The sequence below is a fragment of the Cuculus canorus genome, chromosome 4 (assembly GCF_017976375.1).
Source record: "Cuculus canorus isolate bCucCan1 chromosome 4, bCucCan1.pri, whole genome shotgun sequence".
In the NCBI taxonomy this organism is placed as follows: Eukaryota; Metazoa; Chordata; class Aves; order Cuculiformes; family Cuculidae; genus Cuculus; species Cuculus canorus.
Window position 1 is genome coordinate 72,738,530 of NC_071404.1, and position 23,355 is coordinate 72,761,884.

Below are 23,355 nucleotides of genomic sequence, written 5' to 3' on the forward strand. Positions count from 1 at the left end.
CCCCCCCCGTGCCCGGGATCTTTGTGCGGAGCTGGGGGAGGGGAGCGGGGGACAGGGCGTGTGTGCTCCGCCAAGGGGGCGGTGGGGGGGAGGGAGGAGGAGGAGGGGGTGCTCCCCATGACTTGGGGGTGGAGGTGTCCCCCGTGATTTGAGGGGGGGTTCCCCGTGATTTAGAGGGTTTCAATGGTTTGGGGGGATTCCCTCATGATTTGGAGGGGTTCCCCAGTGATTTGGAGGGTTGCAGTGGTTTTGGGGGGAGGGTCCCCGTGATTTGGAGGGTTTCCATGATTTAGGGGGGCTCCCTATGATTGTGAGAGCTTCAGTGATTATGGGGGCTCCCTATGATTTGGAGAGCTTCAGTGATTTAGGGGGGCTCCCTATAATTTGGAGGTCTTCAATGATTTAGGGGGGCTCCCTATGATTTGGAGGGCTTCCATGATTTAGGGGGGCTCCCTATAATTTGGAGCGCTTCAGTGGTTTAGGAGGGGTTTCCCCTTGATTTGGGGGGTTTCCCCATGATTTTAGGGGGTTGCATGACTTGGAAGGTGGGGGTGTTCCAAGGGAAGCGGTGGTGGTTTCCGAAGTGACTTCGGAGCCGTGTGTGTGCCTGTGCCTCGACTGAAAAGAAACCGGAGTGTGCGGGGGGGGGGGAGGTGTGTTAAAGCGCATCTCGGGGTACAGGAGGTTCGTTTGGAAAGAAGGGGGTACCCGGGGGTGGCAGCGGGGCTGGGGCTCGCAGCGGCACCCCCGGGGGCTGCGGGCTCCCGGCTGCGAACAAAGGAGCGAGCGGAGAAGCGGCGGCCCCAGCCCGGCTGGGAGAAACTTCCCCCAAAAACCCCGTCGCTGGGAGGGGAGAAACGGGGCGAGGGGGGGATTGGGTGGCGGAGCCCCGCGAGGGGGAATGGGGCTGACAGGAAGGGGGGGTTTTCCGTTCTCTACGGGAGAAAATGAGGGTCTTATTGCTCCGGTGGCTTTGAAGCCGCTGTCATATATGTTTATTGTCTTTGTTACGTTTTTTTAGCTGTGGCTAATCGCACCTCGTAACAAGAGATTTCTTTAAAACGGCTTTTTTAGGTTGATTTGATTTAATAGCGTGAGCAAAAATAAAGAATAAAAGCCCTTGACTTTACTCTTTGTTGTCTGCGTTTGCAGTTGCCCGATTTGTGACTTGCATGTAGGGTTAAAAGTGCTGTCTTCTTTATTTCAGAGCTCTAGGGGAAGATGTTGTCTCTTCTGACATCTTGCGATTAAGATACCTGAGAACAGGTTCAGTAAGAATCCAGGTTCCTGAAGAAGACGCTCACGAATGTATTGAAATAAGAAGCTGTAAACGTTTCTTTTTTTTTTTCCTTGTCACCTGTGCCGCGTAAGAAACAATCTGAAGCACTTCTCAGATGCTCGTCCAGGTGTATCAAGTCTGCAGAGCTCGCTGTCCAAACTGACTTATCCGCTGGTACTTACCCACATTCATGGTATGTATACAGAACTCTGAAGAAAAATCACTTTTTCCCTAAAAGTCCCAGAGGGAACGTTTTACTGTGGACAGCTTTTTCTGGATGTATATCCAGAGAGATTAATGCCTAAAGCTGAAAGGCATTTAGTATACACTGAAAAACTGGCTTTGCCTCACTTTTTCCAGATGTATTGTCTCTGCTGTATACTGGGAACACACGCAACTGCCTGAACTACAGATGCAGCCATGGAGCTGTATGAACTTTTGAGCCACATGAGAAATATTCTTGAGTGTTGGTATCAGACGCCGCTTCACGATGTCAGCTGAACTGTGATTGTGTTATGCTAATCATAATAAAGCGTACAGATGGAGTGACGCCCTTCCTGAGAAGAGGCTGTTAAGTTCTCCGAGAAAGGTCAACTGATAACCTCTGCCAAGTTCCGTGCAGAAGACTTTTCTGTGCAAGATGAACGCACATCTCCCGGCTCTGAGATGTTGAAGGTGTACTGCTGCTTATGACAAAGCCAAGAGAAGAAGCTTTATAAAATGGCTCAAACCAGCTTGCTGCAGGGAAAGCAGTTTTACTGTAGGGAGTGGGTTTTCCACAAGCTTCAGCACTGCCTCCAGGAGAAAGCTAACTGCAGCAGTAGTGCTGCCAACAAACCATCTCTCGTAGCGAATTCTGGGAATAATACTGGTGTTGTCTCTGGGAAAGGAGCTGCCTGGGGTGTATTGTTGGTAGGAGGGCCCGGTAGTGGGAAGACGGCCCTCTGTACTGAATTACTGTGGCCAAGCTCACCTGCGAACGTACAGAGAGGCTTACATCGCCAGGCTCTGGCCTTCCACTTCTGCAGGGCCCAAGACTCTGACACGCTGTGTGTCGGAGGGTTTATTAGAGGTTTAGTTACACAGATCTGCCGCAGCGGACTGATCCAGGGATATGAGGACAAACTAAGAGATCCTGCCATTCAAAGTCTCTTGCAAGCCGGGGAATGCGAGAGGAACCCTGCTGAAGCATTTAAAAGGTAAAAACAAATTTAAAACAAAACTATCAAAAATGAAACCCCCCCCAAAAAAAATGCTGGGTTCTGTTTAGGTCTGCCTTCCAAAGAGTCTACGATGCAGGTGGTTCGAAATGTCCTTGCTTCATGGCTTGTTGTTTCTGTCAGAGCTTGCAGACCTACGATGGGCAAATCTAAGTTTGTCCCTGTAGCTGACATAAATAAATATTTACTTTGTGAACAAAATTGATTATTAATAGTGAATTTATTTACGTGTATATAATAACATCCACAGTTGTAACTGGTGCTTTGGAAAGACTTCAGAGTAGTTAACTTCGAAGTGGAAGATATCTAGATCAGTGGCCTTCACGTGCCATAAAGGGAGAACAGCTGTCCTTCATAGATCTGAAACAGACCTCATAGCACTCTTGCAAAAGCTTCCGATGTTGTGCTCTGTCTAAGAGGAAACTGGACTAATGGATCTCTGGGTCTGATCCAGCACATCGGTTTTATGTTTGTCTAAAAATATGTGATAGGAAAATGTCAATTAACTCCTTATGTTACTTCTCACAATATGGACAGATTATGATGAATCTTTATTGCTACTTATAAAATAAGTACTCCAAAGTGTTGAAATTTATCAGAAATTTATCAAGAGGGCTCACCCTGCCCCTTAAAAGGTTTGTCAACTCTCTTAGCGGAATGAAAATATTTATGTTTTTACTCATTGTTTACTAACAAACCAAAATGTCTTCAGAATGCCACTGAGAATTTTGTTTCTGTAAGGATACTTAGTTGTAGATAAGAGTGTATGTCTGTAGATTGCTTGGAACAATGTGCTATGTTAAGCATAGCCTTCTCAAGCAAGTCTCTATTGGTCTTTATTCCTTCAGGTCACAAGGAAGGAAAATTCAGACAGGTAGCAACAGAGCCTCAACTGATTGTGTTGCCAGTATAAAACTTTCCTGGAAAACTTGTTAAACGGAAGTTCTTTAGTATTGTGTAGCGATGTAACTTTTTGTGGTACCTGGTGTTTTATTAGATGATGCTTGCAGTATGAAAAAAAAATCTGTCTCTTTAATCTTTTATTTTTTTTTCTGACTACTAAGACTGGGTAAACACGTCCTGAGGTTGAACTGTAGTGCCTGCTCATATTGTCATGATGGTGTAAAAGAGCCTTCCAGTTCCGACGGCTGTTATGTCCTTGCCTGCTGAATAAACAGGATGTGTGTCTACATTGTTCTCAGTCTAGTATCTTAAAGCAAATAGTCTAAACCAAGACTAATTTTGGATTTTTTTTGTTTGTTACCAAGTGAAGATGAAACTTGTAGCAGCTGCGAAGGTTCTAATGTCAGGGGTATTAAGCCCTCTCAATTTTGGATGACTAAAAACTGGGTGAAATTGTCTATAAATGGAATAACAGACTGGCCGTCTAGTTTAGGCAGTCTTTTAAAATCCTGGAAGTGGATTAATCTGGTGAGCAAGAAAGCCTGTTTATGTTTTAAAGTCCATTATAATGAAATCTTACTAATTTAGTACAGGCAAGCTCTCTCCAAGAGCTGGAATCCTTCCTCTGTTTTAGACATGATTGCCTTACTCCAAAGAACAGGAGTTAGGTAAATGTCTTTAGACAAAAATGCAATATAGAAATCTAGAAGATACTTGTGAGTCAGACTCAGCTGTTTAGATAAGACTGATGCTTAGGAACACAGGCTTTAATGATGGGCTATCTGAGTATTTAGGTCAATATGCAGAGTTCTTGATTTTGTACTGGAAAAATAAAGTATGGCATGCCTGGTACTAGTCTTTCTCTTCTCAAATTCTGCAGCAGAGACTGTGAACTCTTATTTTTACACTAAAAATACTTAGGTTCTACAACAGCTTCAGTCAAGGAGATTTTTATTTTTTCTGAGCCCTTGATGTATTCCCTTGCTGCCCACCTACCCTGATCTCCTGCTCCAGAGCAGCTGTGGCAGGTAGTCTCCATTCTCATGTTTTAGATTTAAGGGAGCTGAGGTGTTGGAGAAAAGGTGCTGTATTGGGAATATAAGTTTTCAGCCTTGTGGTGGGGGACCAGGAGATGGCTGTTGACAAGAGTACCACGAGCTTGTTCTGCTGCCTGTATGATACAATCACTGCCCACAAACAAGAGGGACTTGGCAACCCCCTTCCCACCATCAAATACCTTGATTATTTGTTAAGTGAACTTTTGTTAATGTATTAAGTGTGCAAGAAATGTTTAACAAAAATATGATAGTGTTTTTCTTGGTTTCTAAGACATCACTGAGCACTTAATCGTTCTGGGCTGTGTGTTTATATATGCTTTCTGCTAAGCAAAACTTGTAAAGTGAAATGAGTTCTAGCAAGACTTAACAGTCAGCTGGTTGCCTTTTGTGTGGTGTGAAGTACTGCAACAGCATAAAGCTCTCATCTCAGTGCTCCATTGATTTTTTACCTTGCATTAATCTTCTTGATTCAGTAGAAGAGGGGAAAGATCTTTCTTTGAAGATGCTGTCAAGTTTTTGCTTCGCTTTGCACGGCTGCTCCAGACCCAGCTATGTGTTCATGGCCTAAAATGGAAAGACTTCTCTTCATGAGTCCTAAACAGGATTACACCATTCTATTTTTGTGCTAATTGCCCTAGAAATAGTAAGAAAGAAAAACTTTCGAATGCCTTGTAATGTGCCAGTTTATAAACAATATAACGTTCGTTAGATGAAATACTGAATTCTTTCCTGAAGAATGGGTTTTAAATGGGTTTTCAGCAACTGTGGTGGTCATAGTGATGTATGTACAAGTGATGACCTAGAGAGTTAAGACTTTTTTCCTCTACTCTTAAAAATTTCTGATATGTTTACGCTCTTAGTGTGCTCTAGGAGTTCATTCAGGGGCAGATCTTGCAGATTGGAAGAGCTGGAAGGGTTGATCTGTGAAATGTATTTAATAAACATTTGTTGCTGCACCTGACAGCTGAGAGAAAGAACTGCTGCTTACAGCAGTGCTTCCGAGGCACTTCTCTGCATGCAGTACTGGAGCAGAAAGTAGTCTTTAAGGGAGAATGCTGAAGCTTCCCATTGAGGTTTTTAGGTGAAAGTGAAGCAGAAGGTATAAAGGAAATGGCAAAGAGTGTTACAGACTCCGAAAATAAGAAGAACTGAAGTGTTAAACTGAAAGAATTTGATTTAAAAGGTCTATTGGGCTGTTCTTCCCCTTATAAATAGAAAAGTCAAAGTCAGAATAAACCACATTTTGCAATACTGTCTCCAGGATTGCGAATAGCGGATTAGTTTTGGTTTTGCTGCAGGAAGTTTATACTTCCAGTGACTGGTAGGAATGCAGGCACCTATCAGTTACCCAAGGCCATGAGGACGTAGAGGAACTCTCGTGTGAACCAGGGTTAATACTGAAATTTGTAGAGACTAGACTGTAGAAAGACATCTACTTGTGAAGTGTCCTAAAACTTTATTCTGAACTATTTCTAATACAGTTACTTTAATGTAAGGTGGTCTGATCAGAGATTTTTATTGGGGGGAAAATGAAGCTTTGAATTCAGGTTTTCACTTATTTGCATTGCTGAAATTGCATTCCCACGCAAGTAGCAGTCCCTGATCAGTAGGGACCCAAGAAAAGAACCATTTAAAAGGGAGGGGGAGGAAGAAAGCTGCTGAACAAACTTGTGGTCGTATGAGAACTTCATAAAAGTTTCCTCAAGTTGATGTTACATCTTCTTCACCAAAAATCAATATAGTGGAAACTGTGCCCCAGAACTTAAGTATTCTTTTTTTTCTTTCCAGAAGGGATACCAGATTTTTTTTTTTTCTGTGCTGAATTCAGCATTGCGGGGTTTTTTTCAGATGCTCAGACAATCACAGCTTTTTTATTTCTAATTGTTGTTCTCTGCTACTCATATATGAAAAGGGAAACATCAGAGTTAACCAAGCTGGACAGGTGACAAGAGGCATCCACACCAAATCTGGTGATAAGGAATTGTTGGATATTGCTGTTTCTCCACACCCTAGTGCTCTATGAAGCTGTAGTAAGTTGTATAGTTCTCTAGAATACGTAAATATCTGTAGACTTGATTGTAAAAAGTGTGAAAGTTCATGTAAGGCTTTATGTTGATTGCAAGTTTGAAGCAGGGATTTATATTGATTAAAATTGAAAGCCGCCTCATATGAGTCATTGTTTAGGCAGTATTAAAGTACAACAAATCTTGAGCCAATAACTGTTATCTACGTGAAGTTACCTTTACCTGTTTGGAGGAGAACTCCAAAGGATCAAGCCGCTGCTCTTTCATGGTTGGCAATGTGATGGAAATCTCATAAGCAGCAGAATTCAGAGTGGAAAAAATAGGATTATCAACCAATGTTAACAAGGATTTCCTCCCACCTCAGCCCTTCACCCCTATTGACTTTCCATGCTACTAATTTCTTTACTTTTTTTCCTTCCCTGTTTCCCTCAAGAGCGATGTATCATCAGAAAGTTGCAAACTGCAGGTGACTGAGAGAGCTTTTACCCTTATCTGAATGATAAGGGGAAACAAGTTTTATTTCAAGTTCTGGATTGTTTGGCTGACAGTGTAGTAAAACACAGGTTTGTTCAGCAAATGTTCTGTGACTGTTGTCCAGGGGCTTTAAATCTACAGTACTGAAATGCCATTTTTCTTGCCATTTGTTTAACATAGATGAAGGAACGGGTTTAGAAATTGAGTTGTACGTGATTACAGATGAAGTGTGAAGAAGCTGTTCATCTTAGAACTCCTTGTACAATCTTTGAAGCCAGTAATGTAATTAAAATTATCATGGATCACGTAGGCTTTATTGAACAATTAATTAGTGAACTTTTCACTGTTTTGGAGTAGCTTATTCTTAATTGGAAAACCTTAAGATGTTTTTGAATATATCTGGTAAGTTGAAGGCTAGCTCCTCTTCAGTTCTGTCCTTTTCTTTCTCTTCTTTTCCTTCCTAACTGTCTACTTGCACATTGTCATTACCTAACAGAAAGTTTCAAATCCAATTTAATGGCTGAGGCCAGAAATTAGTTAGAGGACAAAGATTAGAGTATCCTGTCTCACAGGGTTAGCCTATGATGCTTTACCCCACAAACTTTCAGTTTTCCTTGCTAGTGAATTAAACACACACAGTGTTAATTTTAATAAACATTAAAATATAATTTTAATATAACATATAAAATAAGCAGTGTTAATTTTACTCCAGAGGAGGTGAGGTGGTAGCATGTTATATTTGGGCTACTTTTCCTTCCTTTTATATGTATTTTTTAAATGGAATGCATTTTGTGAAAGTCTGTTTTTACCGTGAGCTTAGGAGAGATTGAAATTAAAGATAAGCTGAGAGGCAGCACAGTGGGGACAGTTACAGATATCCTGGGCTTGGGCTGCTGGGAGCTCAAAAGCTGAGATTTCTATCAATTTATCCTGCAAAACATTAGTAATTCAGTATAAAAAAAGTAACGTCTTGATTTATCTCTCCCAAGTCTCAAAGACTGTCTGGAAGTTATCTACATCTTTTTCTATGATCTTCTCCTACACAGCCTTTCCCTCTGCTTCCACAGCTCCAATACAATCTCGGTAGCTGCAGCTTTGCAAGGGTTGTGTGGAGGGTGTGAACGTAGATCTTGTCAGACTCTAATTTCATAGAACTATAAATGGTAGAAACAAAGCCAAGGTCTAAGTGTATCCTCTTTCATGTCAAGAATGATCTGAATGCATAATGAATTAATTTACGAAACCCTTTAAAGAAGAAAGTTGTTAAACTTTCAGTGTGCTTATTCATTTACCTCACGTAAAGTTCAAACGTGCAACTGACTGATTTCAGCCTTGAGAGAGAAGGTTGGAAAAGGACCTCGGAAAATCAAGTCTACCATCCCCTTTCCCAAGCAGAAGAAAGCAAGGCTGTTTGAGAGGTGCTAGCATCATCTGCTCTTACACTTCACAATTCTTATCAGAAAAAAATTTCCATATGTCTAACCTGAGGGTTTTTTTCTTGCTCTAATCTAAGCTTATTATTACTTACGGTGTTCTCCAGAGACACGGAGAATAGATTCTTTCTTTCCTTTTTGCGACAGCATCTTGCATATTTGAATACTGCTTTATTCTCTTTCATCTCGTCTTTAAATGAAATAATTCTAACTTTGTAGTCTTTCCTCAGAGGTCACTCATAAGAATGTGACATTAAAAAATCCTTCAGCTAAATAGTTTTCTGTATCTAAAGGGAATTTTTCCTAGCAACGCTATAAATGTGTAAATATGCAACATTCTACTTCTGTACTTCCCCAGAATTTTGTCCTTTCCTACATCTTTCACTTATATTTGACTAGAGTCCTGAAGCTAGTTAGATCCTAGCGCAGAGGAGCTTGATCTGGTACGAGATTGAATTCAGTTTTTAGTAGAAGCCATAACCACTTTCAGTTAAAAGCAAGCCAATTTCGGTTAAAAGCAAGTTATTTTGTGTTAGGTACCTCTTTGTAGACTTCCAGTGATGCGTTCATGGGTTGTTCAACATCTCAGCATCTACAGTGGGCCAAAGGAGAAGTGGAAACGGTGCTTTAGCAGAGGAGATTCTCAGTGGTCTCTCCCATGTAGTCTTCTGCCGGTTTCTAGTCTTGGTTTGAGATTCCACAGAAGTTGGGTGTTGGAATGACAAGCTCTCAATTCTGTGTAATCTCAGGCTAGATTAATGAAAGGATTTAATTCTCCTTTTTTTAAAACAAAAAAAAGTAAAACTATCAAACATAGTCATGCCAGAGCGTAAGGAGCTTATTACTGTCTTTATCGCTGATGTACTCAGTTGTAATGAAGTAATTACAGTTTGATTTTAGCATTTCATTTCTGGTGAAGGAAGTTTGTGTCAAAAATATCTACCTTCAACATCAAGTGGCTGAGGTACTTTTTTACATTAAAAAGTTCACTCCTGTGGGTTTCATCAGAAAGACTGGATCGGTTTTATGGTCTTTATCTACCTAGTAGATTGATCGTCATACTGTGGGGGGCTTACACTTGGTGATTGTGTAGGGAGAGGCATAAAATACTAAAAATAGCAGACAGACTTCACAGCACAAAGCCTTCCACAACTCTTTAGAGGAAGCAGCTACATGTAAGCCGATATCTGCGAGATCAAAAGATCTTTTGAGATCTAATAAAGAAAAATGGTGAATAAGACAGATTATGTGGAAGAATTAAGGAACAGTGCAAAAATATATATATTGTCCTGAACCTTAGCACCGTCTCCTGTGTGGTGGTGTACTGTGGTTTGAGCAATTACAGTTTATTAATGCTAGATGTGTGGTAAAATGGTACCAGTCTTCAATGTAGCGTACTAGTTAGAGTAGTTCAAGTAATTACGAATAGTTTCTGTGTAGACATTCACTTTTGGGTGGTATGAGTCTGTTAGTTTATTTATGGTTTTGTCATGTGTATTATAGAGACTTCTAGTAAATATGTTTGTCTGCATTTTAATTATTCAGTAACTTGATTTATTTTATGCTTAAAAATGACAGGCAGGACACCAACTGAAAATCATACCATTTTGTGAGCGAGATGAGGAAACATTTTTGTAAGAGCATGCACAAGAGGTTAAAAAGTCTGCCAACTTAACGTGTATTTCTAGCTTAGTGAAAGGGAGGTTGCAGAAGGTGAACTGATATTTCATAAACCCGCTGTTGTCAGAGCATCTTAACTGACACTAAGTTTCATAGAAAGCACTGTGTTCTGGTGTTCTGTAGACTGTTAGAAAGTCGAGCATTGCCTGAAGCTTAAGGACTTTGTGGCATGTTTCTCTTTAGGCTTTTCACTTAAATCTGTGGAGTTAACGGGTCACATAGCAACAGTTAGTGTTTCTGCAAGAGCAAGTTGTATGTTCTTCTTTCGTTGTGTGGAACCAGTGCATACAGACTGAACATAATACCACTTAAGGTTTTAACCTTTTCAGTTTGAATTACCATAAGAAAGTTTCCCTGAGGCATTTTAATAATGACAACTTACATAGACCTTTTTGTCTTCTACTTCTGTAGGCATTAACATTTTGCCTTTAATCTACGTGACTCAGTCTTAAACCTTACGTGTTTTCCTATAAGCTGTTTAGTTAGGTGGACCTTCATAGCAATTCTCACTTGTTAATTACTTTGCTTCCCTTCAGTTTTCTATGCACATGTTCATAGCTTGTGTAAGGGTTTAAGTTTCTTTTCTTTTCTTCCTTTCTAATGAAAAAAATGAAGAGGATTTGGTGGATTGTGAAGCAGAAAGGATTTAGTGTGTCTAATATACTGGGAAAAGATAGTATCGAAATATCACCTCCTGAAAGTGTTAGTGAAGCAGTGCATTGAAGAGGTTTCAGTTTCTTCCATGCGATATGTACAGTGCACCAGGAATGGTGAGAAATCATGGAATGTTTTGAATAGTTAATACAGAAACACTTCATGGTTGAAGAATTACTGCTTAAAAAAAAAAATCCGGAAAAAACCCAAGTGTGATGAACAAAAATTTAAGTAAATATGTTGAAAGAAGGGTTGAGTATATATAGGTGTTCAAAGGTAGTGCAGAGGAGGTGCTGTGAAGAGTGTAGGTGGGCAGATTCTGGTGCACTGGATGACATCAAGATGTGATGAGAGAGCTTGACAGAAGAACTGAAAATAAGATCAAGAAAAGGTGGCAAATGGGGAAATGTACCTCGTCACTTAGTCATTTCACAATGGTTAAGTAGAAGAGGCAAAACGATTGCGATCAAAGTTTTGTGTTGCATGTTTGCTGATACCGTCACACAAAGCAAGGACCAAAAAGTCTTAGATGTTGATAGGAGATAGGCAGATATGAATGAACCTCATGAGGAAAAAAACTGTTAAGAATGGGATTACAGCATGATTTCCATCTTGAAGCAGTTAGTTAAACAAAGATTTCTTAATTACTTTAGCTGTTCTGCAGTGATGGTGGGCATGATACAATAACTAAGCTGCCTACCCTTTTTCTACACTTCCGTGAAGTAGAGTTCAACATTGGAAAAAAGCTCTGTTTGTAGGTGAAGTGCTGCTGATTCATGATAAGAAAAATTGTTCCCTATATGATACGAAATTTAACTTAGCAAAGGACTATCAACTTTGCCTTCGCTAGCAGATGGAAACTTAAGTAGTCAACATCACAGAGTTTTAAGTAAGAAGAATTTAACATTGCTTTGCACTGGTGTACGTGATGGCAGTGATACCAACACGCACGAGTTTTGATGAGTCTAGAAACACTTTGGGAAGCTTTCCAAACTTTTAAATATTCCATTGACAATTGTATTGCATCAGTTTGATTTCAGTTGCTTCCTTTTGTATTGGAGAGTGTTGCCACTTCCTTTGCTTCAGCCTCGCTTTGCTTACTTTCTCTTAAAAAATGGAAGAAAAAAAGGTTATTTCTTCCCCCAGAAGATTTGTAGCAGGTTCTGCACACTGAGGTCATTTTTTTATGACTTCAGGTATACACTTTTTCCTAGTACTTCCTTCTATTTTAAATTATGATGAAATTGCCATCCACTGTAAACATTTTCTGTATAAATTGTTGGGGGGTGGGGAAGAGGAGCGTGTAGTTGTTGCCACTTGTTCTGTTGTTAAGGCTAAATATAGATGTTGCCTAACCATAAAGCTATAGAATCGGTTGCGAAGCTAAATGCATCGCTGCTGTAAGATAACAGAATCAGGTTCGCATGGTGCTAACCTAACAATGTTTTTTAAAGCAAGTTACAGAGAACGGGAGATTTAGGGTCAAATTAAGAGGAACTGTATCTGCGTGGGGATGAGGGGTGGGGAAGAAACCCAAACCACAAGGTAACCAATATGGACCAAGAGTAATACATGAGGAACGTATGCTGTGGTTTCTGCTTTGGGGGGTATGGGAGAATGATTTGGAATGGGACGCGTGAACTCTGCTCCATCTGTTGTCTCTTCGGCTAAGACAGTGCAATTAAAGGTTAGGATAGTCTCTTTCACCTGAGAAAACAAGATGGAAAAAGATATGTGGTAATGCAGACATAGGAGGAAAGCTGTCTTAAGTGCTTGGCTAGTGAGGTAAAATCTTAACAGCTTTTCATCTCATATTTGTGCAGAGGATTTCCTGAAAATGAGGTTGGGCGGTATAATCCTGCAATCAGTTCAACAGTTGCAGTGTGGAGTGCGTTGTGGTGATGTGCGAGAAACAAAAGGCAGGAATAGACCAGCTTGATTAGGGTATGATTCAGCTTTCAAAATGTATATTATTGTTTGTCCTGGTTCTCCAGCCAGGCAATTTAAGAACCCTGTGCTCTGGAGAAACCGCTTACTGCTGAAATAGCCTCTGCAGCACTTCTTCTTTGTGCTTCCCGATGAGGAATGTGTTGGGTTGTTTTCCTTTTGGAATTAAATGCATAGGAAAAGTTTAATTCATTTGGAGATTGAACTGCAGTAATAACGGTGTCTGGTTTTGTATCATGTGCGTTACACTATTGCCTTTTGTTACACTGTCATGGGATAATAGAACATAGGGCTGGCTGGACAGTAAACTACAACACAGCCTGACAAAAGCCACATAATGGAATGTATTCTGTGTAGTTTTCTCCCTGTCTCATCTGGGGTTATTTTGTTTCTTTTTTTTTTTTGTGGCTACTATTTCTTTCATGTCAACAGATGTGATTGTATACATGGAAAGCAATGTCTGTTTCTTCAGTTGTGTTTATGTTGCACATAAATCCAGAGACAGAAGAAGGAAATGGAGTTGGTCTGTCTCCAAAATGCAGACTAATATCCACAAATTCAAACGCCTGCAATGCTACAAGAATTTTGATTCAGTTGCATACTAATGTGTTTGGATAATACTGCTCATAGGAGAAGATATATTTTTATTAAACACTTTTATGTGACTAAGGAATCAGTTAGTTAATAAGGAAAGCTGAAAAGGCTATGTATTTCACTTTGTACCTTTGGTTTCATAAATAACTTCAAATAACTTTAGAATTTTAATACATTGCGTTGCATATATGCACTTTATTTTTTTTTTTTATTGTGGTACCCCACTCCTACATGTTGCATTCAACCACGGACTTTTGAATATTTGCAAAGTTAGGTTACTATCCTGACTTGACAGATATGGAAAATAAGGTGCAGTATAGGCAATTCTTTCACTTCAGCTAATAATAGTTTTCAATGAGTCTGATTTGAGGCTTTCATGTCATGTATTTGATGTAAAGTGTACTTTCTTTTGACACTCCTTACCTTTTTCTTCTTTTTTTTTTTTTTAAGAAAGAGATTGAATTTTAGAAACAAAAATGAGAATCTAATTGATGCTTAGTACAAAGAAAAGTGATGATTTTTTTACCCTAGTAGAAGAGAGCTTTTAAACAACACCTGGTGCATGACAAATCTCAGGGGTAAATATAAATAACAGCAATGTAGAAAGCAGCTCAAAAACTGAGGATGGAGGAGGAGAAGAAATAGGGTTGTCCGTATGGGGTCATGAGACGGACAGAGAGGAAGATAAGTGAGGTACTGATCAAATGCCTTAGTTGTCTTTATACTAATGGAAAAAAGGTATGAGGTAAACAAGCAGAACTGGAAATATCGGTCCACTGTCAAGATTGATTTAAATGCTCTAAAAAAAAATCTGTCAGAATAACTTGTGTAACTGGTGTGTTTAAAAAAAGAAAGGTAGCTCGTTTAGGAGTTGCTTTGTATATCACAGGCTTGCTTGTCGTTCTAGAATAAGCTGAAGAAGTTAAAACCACTGAAAAATCTGGGAATAATAAATGCACACTACATATACTACATGTGATGATAGCTTTACAAGTAGGATGCCTACTTAAAGGATTGTTGATGGAGGTGTTACCTTTTATGAACTGTGGATAAAACTACCTACCAGCTACCCTATTAGAGCATCTTGTGTATCTAAAGGATTAGCTGCTCTGGCAAGGTATAGTAGTTATCAGTAACTAAGAGGGGGTCTCACTTCTCTAAACTATGTCTTTCCTAAAATACAGGTGTTTTACTCTTCCAGACCAGCAAGATGGAGTAAGCTAAGCTTCTTTAAGATTTCAAGTGGAATAATCCAAGCCTTAGAATTTAAACAATAATGTCTATGTAGCTGAAAAATTTTAACAACTAAAGAAATAGGAGATGAACATCAGCTGGGAAAGCGTAATAGAAGCAGGAGTCTGTTGGTGACCATATTTCTGATGTCAAAGAGGAGAAAATAGCAAGTGGAAAGACATAAATTTGCTTCAGTCAGATTGGAAAGAACCAGAAGAGAAAGTGAAAGACTACTTTCATTTTGGGGCAACAAAGCTGGTGGAGGGTCTGAAGCACAAGTCTTACAAAGAGCAGCTGAGGGAACTGGGGTTGTTTAGACTGGTGAAGAGGAGACTGAGGGGAGACCTTACTGCCCTCTACAACTACCTGAAAGGAGATTGAAGCGAGGTGGGTGAAGGTCTCTTCTCCCAAGTGACAAGTGAAATGTGACAACATGGAATGGCCTCAAGTTGCACCAGGGGAGGTTTAAATTGGATATTAGGGAAAAAAAACCTTTACTGAAAGAGTGGTGAAGCATTGGAACAGTCTGCCCAGAGAAGGGATGGAGTAATCATCCCTGTAGGTGTTGAAAAAATGTGTAGATGTGTCACTTTGTGATGTGGTTTAGTAGGCACTGTGGTGTTGGGCTGATGATTGGACTTGGTGATCTTAGGGGTCTTTCCCAGCCTTAGTGAGTCTGTCATTCTATGAACTTTTGGAGACAGTGACTGTGAGATTATCTTAAATGCACGATGTTTAGAAGAGGAGGAGAGAAAAGGACAAAGTAAAAGCGGTGGACTAGGAGACAGTGGTCACTTCAGATAATTTGAGAGTAAGATATACTGAAGAAAAGTGTAATGAAAGAAAGGAATTAGCTGGAAAGAATGCTGAGGTCTCAAAGCAGTACTCTTAAATATCTAGTATAGTGAAACTGAGGTCCTCAAAATTCATGTGTTAATGAATGATTACACTAGGAGGAAGACTAGAAAAAAGCAGATAGCTACTGAATATGAAAGTAAAAGAGCAATATGAAAAGAAGAGCAAAACTGAACGTTCAAGGTGCATTGTTCATGTTTCCTGCAACGTGCTTTTTGTTTCGTAATAAGAAATAATTCCATATGTAGGTTGGCAGAGGGAAGACAATATCTACCAAGTATGGGTCTGCTATTCACTGGGGAGGAAAAACTGATAGAATTGGGAAAGCTAAAGTATTCAGTGCTTGTGTATATTGCCCTTTCTTAAAAGCAATAATTTTGCAGTCAGATAACATAAAGACTAGTAACAAAGAAGAAAAACATAACCTGGACGAAAGGAAAAACAACCATAGAATACGCGAGATGTTTTTAAACTCTTCATCCTAGGAACTGTTACTGATAGTCTTCAAAGGATGTGTTATCTTTATCAGGATGGCTGAGAATCCCTACTTGGAAGAAAAAGATGTATATTTAATGCCTTACATTAAAAAGGGACAAAAAAAGTTGAGGAATTGGAAGCGTTTCAATTGAAATAAAAAATGCCGGAACAAATAATCAGACAAACTATTTGCAAGCAGCTGGAAGATAACAAAGACTTGAAATATGGCTAACATGGTATGACACAGTTTGGTTTTTGCAAATCTTATCTAACTTCTTTTTGTAAGAAACAGACTAATAGCACTTGTGGGTAAGGGGATAACCATAAATGTCAATTTTAACTCCAGGAAGCCTTGCATGCTTTCATGACACTTGTGCAAACAGGCTGTTTGCAAGGCAGAACTGTATTTGTCTGCACGCAAATAGTGTTGATTAACTGTATACAGAAAGTAATTATCAGCAGTACTTATTCATGTTGGCACAGCACATCATGTTGGATTTCTGTCCTGCATCTGTCTCTTTTCACTGTGTTCCGTGATGGTCTGATTGACTGATTAGAGGGGAATGGTAATAGATTTTGGGTAATACTGGCTTCCTTGTTATGACCTTTGTGTTATACACAGGACATAAGTAATAGAACAAGAAGTATAGGGTTTAAATTGCAGGAAAACAGGTAAAGGTTAGATACATGGGAAAAGGGAAAACTTCCCAGTTATGAGAATATTGAAGCACTAGAACAGCTTCCTTGGAGAGACGGAGTATTGATCAGTAGAAGTCTTTAGGAATGCCTAGACTAGTATCAGTGCTGACGGATGCTTATCCAGCTGTAGGCAGGAAAGCGGGCTAGATGACCTCACCATCACTAAAATTCAGCTGGGAGAGATTGTGTAGCGTGAATTACCGTTTTATATTACATGTTCAGGGAAATGTTTTCATTGCTTCCTGTACTATCATCCTCTTTCTCTTTGGTGGCGATGCAGTTGGATAGGTATGTCCAACTCTGAGTAGTTTAGAACATATTGTATCTGTTAGAACATATGGCAAATATATTCCATTTAAAAATATCTAGAGAGAGTCAACCTGCTCATGGTAGCAGGTGTGAATGGTTTTCAGCTGCAGTTGTCTGTCCTTTATAATAGCCAATTTGTTTGCAAACCATTCCAGGCAGTTCAACTATTACAGCACAATATTTGCTCTTAAGGTTTCTATTTTCTAAGATTTTGAGTAAATCCACCTGTAGTTCTGCGGGCAATGTTTTTTTTTGACAAAAATCACTTATGTGTTTGTATGAGACAGGAGGGGGTCTCTCATCAATACACAGGGATCCAGCATGCTCTGTTGATGTGTGACGAATGGTGCTGGCTCTAAGATAAACCCTAATCTTGTCTGGCCTGATATCCTAGAACTAGCGTTTGTGCTCTCCTTGTGGGGCTGAAGTTTGCCTTAAATTACAGGTGGAACTCGAGTTGCTCCAACACATTGCAAAAATCAGATACTGAATTGCACAAGACTTGCCTGCTGTTTCTAATTCACCAGTTCTGAGAAGACCAGATCCTAGGTTTATATCCATGTGCTGTACCCTTTCTCAGTAGAGTGTTTTCTTTTCTGCTTTCTGCATGTTCCTTCATAAGAATAACAGCAGTTGGGTAGAACTGCTAGAGCCAGTTTGTGTTTCTGTGCTGCCTGTAAATAAATAATTTACTAGAAACAATAATCTATATTATACTGTAGTCCATGAGTGTGTGTAATTCCAGTACTGCACTTTGTCAGAAAGTCATTATCAGTTGCAGTGCTTGAAAAATTTATATATAAATATATATTTTATGTTGAAAAGTTATAGAATGGATACCTCAAAAGGTACAGGTACCTGACCAACTCGATTGGTATGTTCACAAGGGCGCACACATCCAACTGGGTCACTCTACTTCTGCCATGCTTAGCTATATGTTTAATTTAAGTGTAAAATTGTTCTGTGCCTCACAGCCCTTGTATTTCTCAAATAGTTCAGGGTCCTGTGTCTATGTTTTTCAGGATGTTGTTAGCAGTATGAGCAGCTGGGTGATTAGTAAGAACCCAAGGCCGGTATTACACATGCATAGAGTGCCAATAATTGGGGTGATACTATACAGAAAATAGCTATTTGACTTCACCGTTATAATTTCCCTTTTAATCATTAGCCAGAATGCATTACGAGGCAGGTAAATAAACTGTTTACTGTTAGTCATCCATAAAGCATAAACGCCTTGCCACAGGACAAAGGAAAGCTCACTTATCTACAAATAGTGCTGCAAGTAATTTGTAAAGATGCTCGGGTTATGCTTTCTGTGTGAATACAGCTGCTGAAAGTCTTCTCAGAAAGAGGGTAATATTTCATCAGCTGAGCAAAAGCAATTGTCAGTTCTATTAGAAGAGAAATTTACCTTTTCTTTTATTGTAACCTGTGTCCCACGTGCAGCTTGGAAAATAGAAATAATCAGCAGTTGGTATAGGTCTGTCTTCCCTGAAGCTTCTAACAAACAGCTTTATCTTCACTGGCTTCGTTCTTTTAGATGTAAATTGGAAACTGGGGTCCTACTACACAGCCTTAATGGGGATTATACTCTGCTGACCAACAACTGGATTATTATAATATCCAAATAAGCATGGGTCTGTAAGCTCCTCTGAGGCAGCGGGGAGCGAGGTGGGGTCTTTGCTGTCAGTTGTGAGAATTTAAGTACAGGTGATTAAAAAAAAAACTTTGGAGTTCTGTGTTTTGTTTTCTATTGCTTATGCACTTGAAAGCTTTTATGTTTATTCCATGAGGAACTAGTGAAAACCCTATTGTGTGGAGACTAGTGCCCTTAGGTACCCATGTCCTTAAGTATCGTGCGATGGCCTCGGCTCCCCTCTGTACTGTCAGCATCTCCTGGTCTTAGCTGCCCTGGAAAGCCTTCTGTGTGTGTGTCCCTCAGCAGTGGACTGAGGAAGATGGAGCTCCTGCCACGTGTGATTCAGAGCTAGCAGAGGCAGGATCGGGTTTCCGCTTACTGGGTTAGGATTTTTGCTAGGTCTCTGTGTGTCATTTTTAGGCAAAAGTCCCACTACTTCTTATCTTGCTGGCAAAAATTTCTACAACATTGTGTAAACATAGTTGGCTTAGTTACAGCTTCATTATGTACCTAATTTTCTGATACAAAAGAAATGGAATTAGTGTCTTAAAAAATACACCTTAAGCTGCTATGACCTGTCACCTGTAAGAAGGAAGATGCTTGTTGGCTTTTCTGAAGTTTGAGACTAGCGCTTGAAGAATTGTCTATTTCATTATACAATAGATACTGTTAAATTCTTTATACATGAATATATAATATAAGATACCCATCCGATATGTCTGTAGGCATATTCCTCCATTACTTTAATCTTCAATAATTCTTTAGATCGAACGAGCAGTTTCCTTGTAAACCCAACAAGGCATTTGGATGTCATATAGAGGACACCACTGTGTGGTCTCCCTGATGTAATGTGAATGTTTTCTGAGATTCAATTAACATATTTTTGGCCATAGAATAATGAATTCAGGTAAAACTTGATCTAACCTTGATTGCTGATATCAGCTGATCAGCTCCACTGCGTTGCTAGTGATTGCCAAACCTATTCATCCAAGGTATCGTAAATACATGTTTACAATCCTCAAGGAATTACTTAAGTTCAAAGGAATTAGAACTGTCATGGAGTTTGCAGATATCTTCTGTTATTCTGTGTGATTGCCTACTGGCACTACTGTTTCTTGTGAGTCAGAATAGTGGCATTAATATTAAATTGATTGTAAATATCATATATTAACTGTCTCACTGACAAGGAATATTGTTTTCCTTTTTTAAATGCAAGAAGTCTTTAAAGATGATGATCTGCAGGGATCTCTGCAGGGATGTGCTGGTGAACTCAACCAGGAGAATTAATACCGACTTTCTAACATTTTAGAGCTTCCCAAAACGGAGAGGGTGGGGGACAGATAAGCTGAAGTGAAGCATAAGGGCAGCAGTAAACATCACTAGAAGCACTTAACACTGCTTTTAAAAATCCATTTGGGATGTTTGCCTTACTTTTATTGTTCTGTAGTGGTGTTTTTTTAACTTGCAGTACTGCACATGAGAGGTTACGCTTTCCAGCCTGAAAAAATAAAACTGTAAAGAACACAATCCAAACAGTGGATCCAATAACAGTCATAGTGATAGTTGTGCATCATCAAACCACAAGTACACAGCATAGTGCTGTTCTCTTGGTACATAAAGGCAATTTACACGGGCGGAGTATGAGCAGAGGACTGTGAAGGTGTTTAAGTAAGGGGTTGATGAAGTTCTTAGGGACATGGTTTAAGGGAGTGATAGGAACGGTTGGATTCGATGATCCAGTGGGTCCTTTCCAACCTGGTGATTCTATGAAAGTCTGAGTGTCAATTAGCCGCAGTTAAAACGTGCTACTTGCATGCTTGGCGGTAGTATGGGTCCTTTCTTGTTAAGTAGCCCCAAGCATTTCATGTGTGGCCAGAAGTGTATCCCTGACCCATTCCGTAGCGTTTTCCTGGTGTGGAAAAGCGTGTGTTCCCGTAGGCTGGGTGTCTGCTCTCCTGGGCTGTTGGGAGCTCCATATCACTGTGATTGCATTTACGCTTTTTCAGAGGCTCACTGCAGGCTTTAGCAAAAGTAGCAGCAGAGCTTGGAAGAGGACACTGGGTTTTGCTCTGTAGTGTTAATGAAAATGTTACTGGTTTGGTCTGTGAATGCAAAACCAGTTGCTCATTCCACCTTTGCAAGGGTGCATGGTGCGTGCCCACTTTCAGGATGAATCCTGAAGCTGGCTCCTTAGGTGTAGCTCACAGATTATTTCTTCTGAATAAAAACGTTTGGAGGCATCTGACAGTTCAAAATGAGGACAAAAAAATTAATCCCTCAATAACTGAGGAATGAGGTGGGGGGGCAATTTAATATGCAGGGATTAGGAATGTGGCACATAGCTGCTGAATTTCCCGAAGGAATTTGGTGTGGAAGCATTTACAAAAAAAAAAAAAAGAAAAGTCAGGAAGAGAAATTGAAAAAGGCTGTGTGGGATAACGATACTGTCTGCGTTTTTACAAACTGTCTTTGAAAAGAACACAGTTTGGATATTCCCAGTGCAGACCTCTGGGATAGTTCTTGGCATCGGTGGCTGTAGCAGAAATTCAAGCGCTAAACTATAACCGTTTGGCAAGGAGATGACTCAAAAGGCAGTTTGATCAAGAATTGTCATACTGATGTTGAAAAAAGAAATAGAAGAGCTGCAGTAGTAGTTGAGCGTATTTCCCAACTGGTAATTTCTGTCATTAAACTTTTTTATTTTGTATTTTGCTAAAAGTAGCAGCACTCTAAAGTGTGGGGGGGAGACATCTGTCTTATTTTTCTTCCTTGCTGCTTCTGGAGTGCTTAGATGTGTTTTATATACTTGTAGCAGCTGGGTAGAGAAAAGGGAGTACTCTTAGGCATAAGCTACGCTCACGCTGTAACAGGCATCAAAGTTGGGACATAACTGAATTTCCTATACAGTAGATACAACCAAATGCGAGGAACCCATATGTAAGAAACTAGGATTTATCATTTCTTTTGCTCCTAGGGCCACTCATTAATTGTTACTTTTGTGTGTGTGTCTGTTTTTAGCAAGTATGTGCATTCCACTGTGACTCTCTTCAGCCTCTGTGGACAATGCCGTTATCTTTCTACTTTGTTCTGTTGTGTCTTGCTATTTTTGTGGATCCAGTCTAAAAATCTCAAGGATAATCATAAGCAGAAGTTGAGCACAGTTTGTATATATTCCATATGTGCAAAATCCTGTTTGTGTGGGTTCAGTCAACTCGGTAGCAATCCTGAAGAATTCTGTGGGCTGTTTCATTGTGCTGTAGACTCCTTATTTGCTAGACAGCACATAAAGCATCTTTCCTCTGCATAAATAAATCACTAAATTATACTACCATTAAAATTAATTCCGTTCTTTAAAATACCCAATTATGCTGTGTTCTCTAGAGATTTTGTATTTTTACTGACTAATTAACTTTGTTGTTTTACATCACAATTTCTGTTTAATAGTAACCACTTTTACACCTGTATTGAACATAAAAGTTATAAAGCTGTTATACTCTCAGAAGGTAAAGAAGATCAACTTATCTTTTGAGAGGCACTCCGCAAATTAAGCAATCTGCTACAACAATCTGTAAATGAATCACCATTTACGGAAGTACTTTAAGACATTGTTAATTCTGTCTTGATTTATGTGATTTTTCCTATGCAAGCAAGAAATTTTAGGGGAGTGGATTTAATAAGTCACATTATGGAGGTAAACATGATGTGATTTCTGGCAAGGTAGCACAGCGCTTGTGTATCTGAAATGTTTTGCTGTAATGTTACTTGGCGTTTGCTCTGAGCTCAAGAGATGTCAAAAGTCTAAGAAGAACCATGCATCTGCTGGAGCGAGTCCAGAGGGGAGGGCCGTGAAGATGATCAGAGGACTGGAGCGTGGTGATACGGGGACAGGCTGAGAGGGCATGTTTAGCCTAGAGAAGACCAGGCTACAAGGAAACCTTATAGCAGCTTTCCAGTACTTAAAGGGGGCTACAGGAAAGCTGGGGAGGAGCAGTTTGTCGTGGAGTGCAGATATAGAATGAGGGGGAATGGGTTTAGGCAGAAAGTGTATTGCAAATATTGTTTTCTCTCAAGATGTTCCTAATGCAAAACATTATCAATGGGACATCACCAGGAATGCTTTCTGAAAAGAAGAGATTTAGAAATTAAAATATTTTGTGTTTTTTTAAAATATAAGTATTAAACCTGGAACTCATAAAACGGGGGGATGCTGTTTCTGTAATAGCGGGTGAAGTCTCTCATGCAGTGGAGCTCACTCAGTGTTGCATATGGCTAAAGGCAGGGGTGACCAAAAAGAGCTTTGGTAGCTACGCTGCATATTTACTGCCGCAGCCAGAAGATTGCTGCGTATTCTGCATTTTTTGAGGTGTTACACTTGCTCACGTGAATGTACCCATTTCACTGACCTTGCGATGTTTGTGCTATTGGAAGTAAATAAAAGTAGTTGTCAGATGTGGACGTGTGGGACCTGGTCCAGGGGAGGGCTGCAAAGATGATAGGGGAGGATGGAAAACCTCCCTGATGAGGACAGCTTGAGAGAGTTGGGGTTGGTTAGCCTAGAAAATAAAAGGCTCCAGGGAGAACTTAGAGCAGCCTTCCAGAACTTAAAGGGGACCTACAGGAAAGCTGGGCAAGGGCTCTGTATCGGGGAGTGAAGTGACAGGACAAGGTGTAACTGTTTTAAGCTGAAAGAGAGTAGATTTAGATTAGATATTGGGAAGAAATTCTTCAGTGTGAGAATGGTGAGGCACTGGCACAGGTGGCTCGGAGGAGTTGTGGATGTCCCCTTCCTGGAGGTGTTCAAGGCCAGGTTTGGTGGGGCTTTGAACAACCTGATCCAGTGGGAGGTGTCTCTGCCCATAGCAGGGGATTGGAACTTG

General features: G+C 40.0%; 1 protein-coding gene across 2 annotated transcripts in view; it reads left to right on the forward strand.

Moving 5' to 3' along the window:
• Positions 1 to 23,355, forward strand: part of ANKRD50 (ankyrin repeat domain containing 50) — a 44,805-nt gene that overhangs the window by 308 nt on the left and 21,142 nt on the right. For both annotated transcript variants that reach the window (XM_009566196.2, XM_054065686.1), the window contains exon 2: positions 1,208 to 2,478. In XM_009566196.2, coding sequence (XP_009564491.1) covers positions 2,000 to 2,478 — 479 coding nt within the window. In that variant the 5' untranslated portion in view covers positions 1,208 to 1,999. The remainder of the gene's footprint in view (positions 1 to 1,207; positions 2,479 to 23,355) is intronic.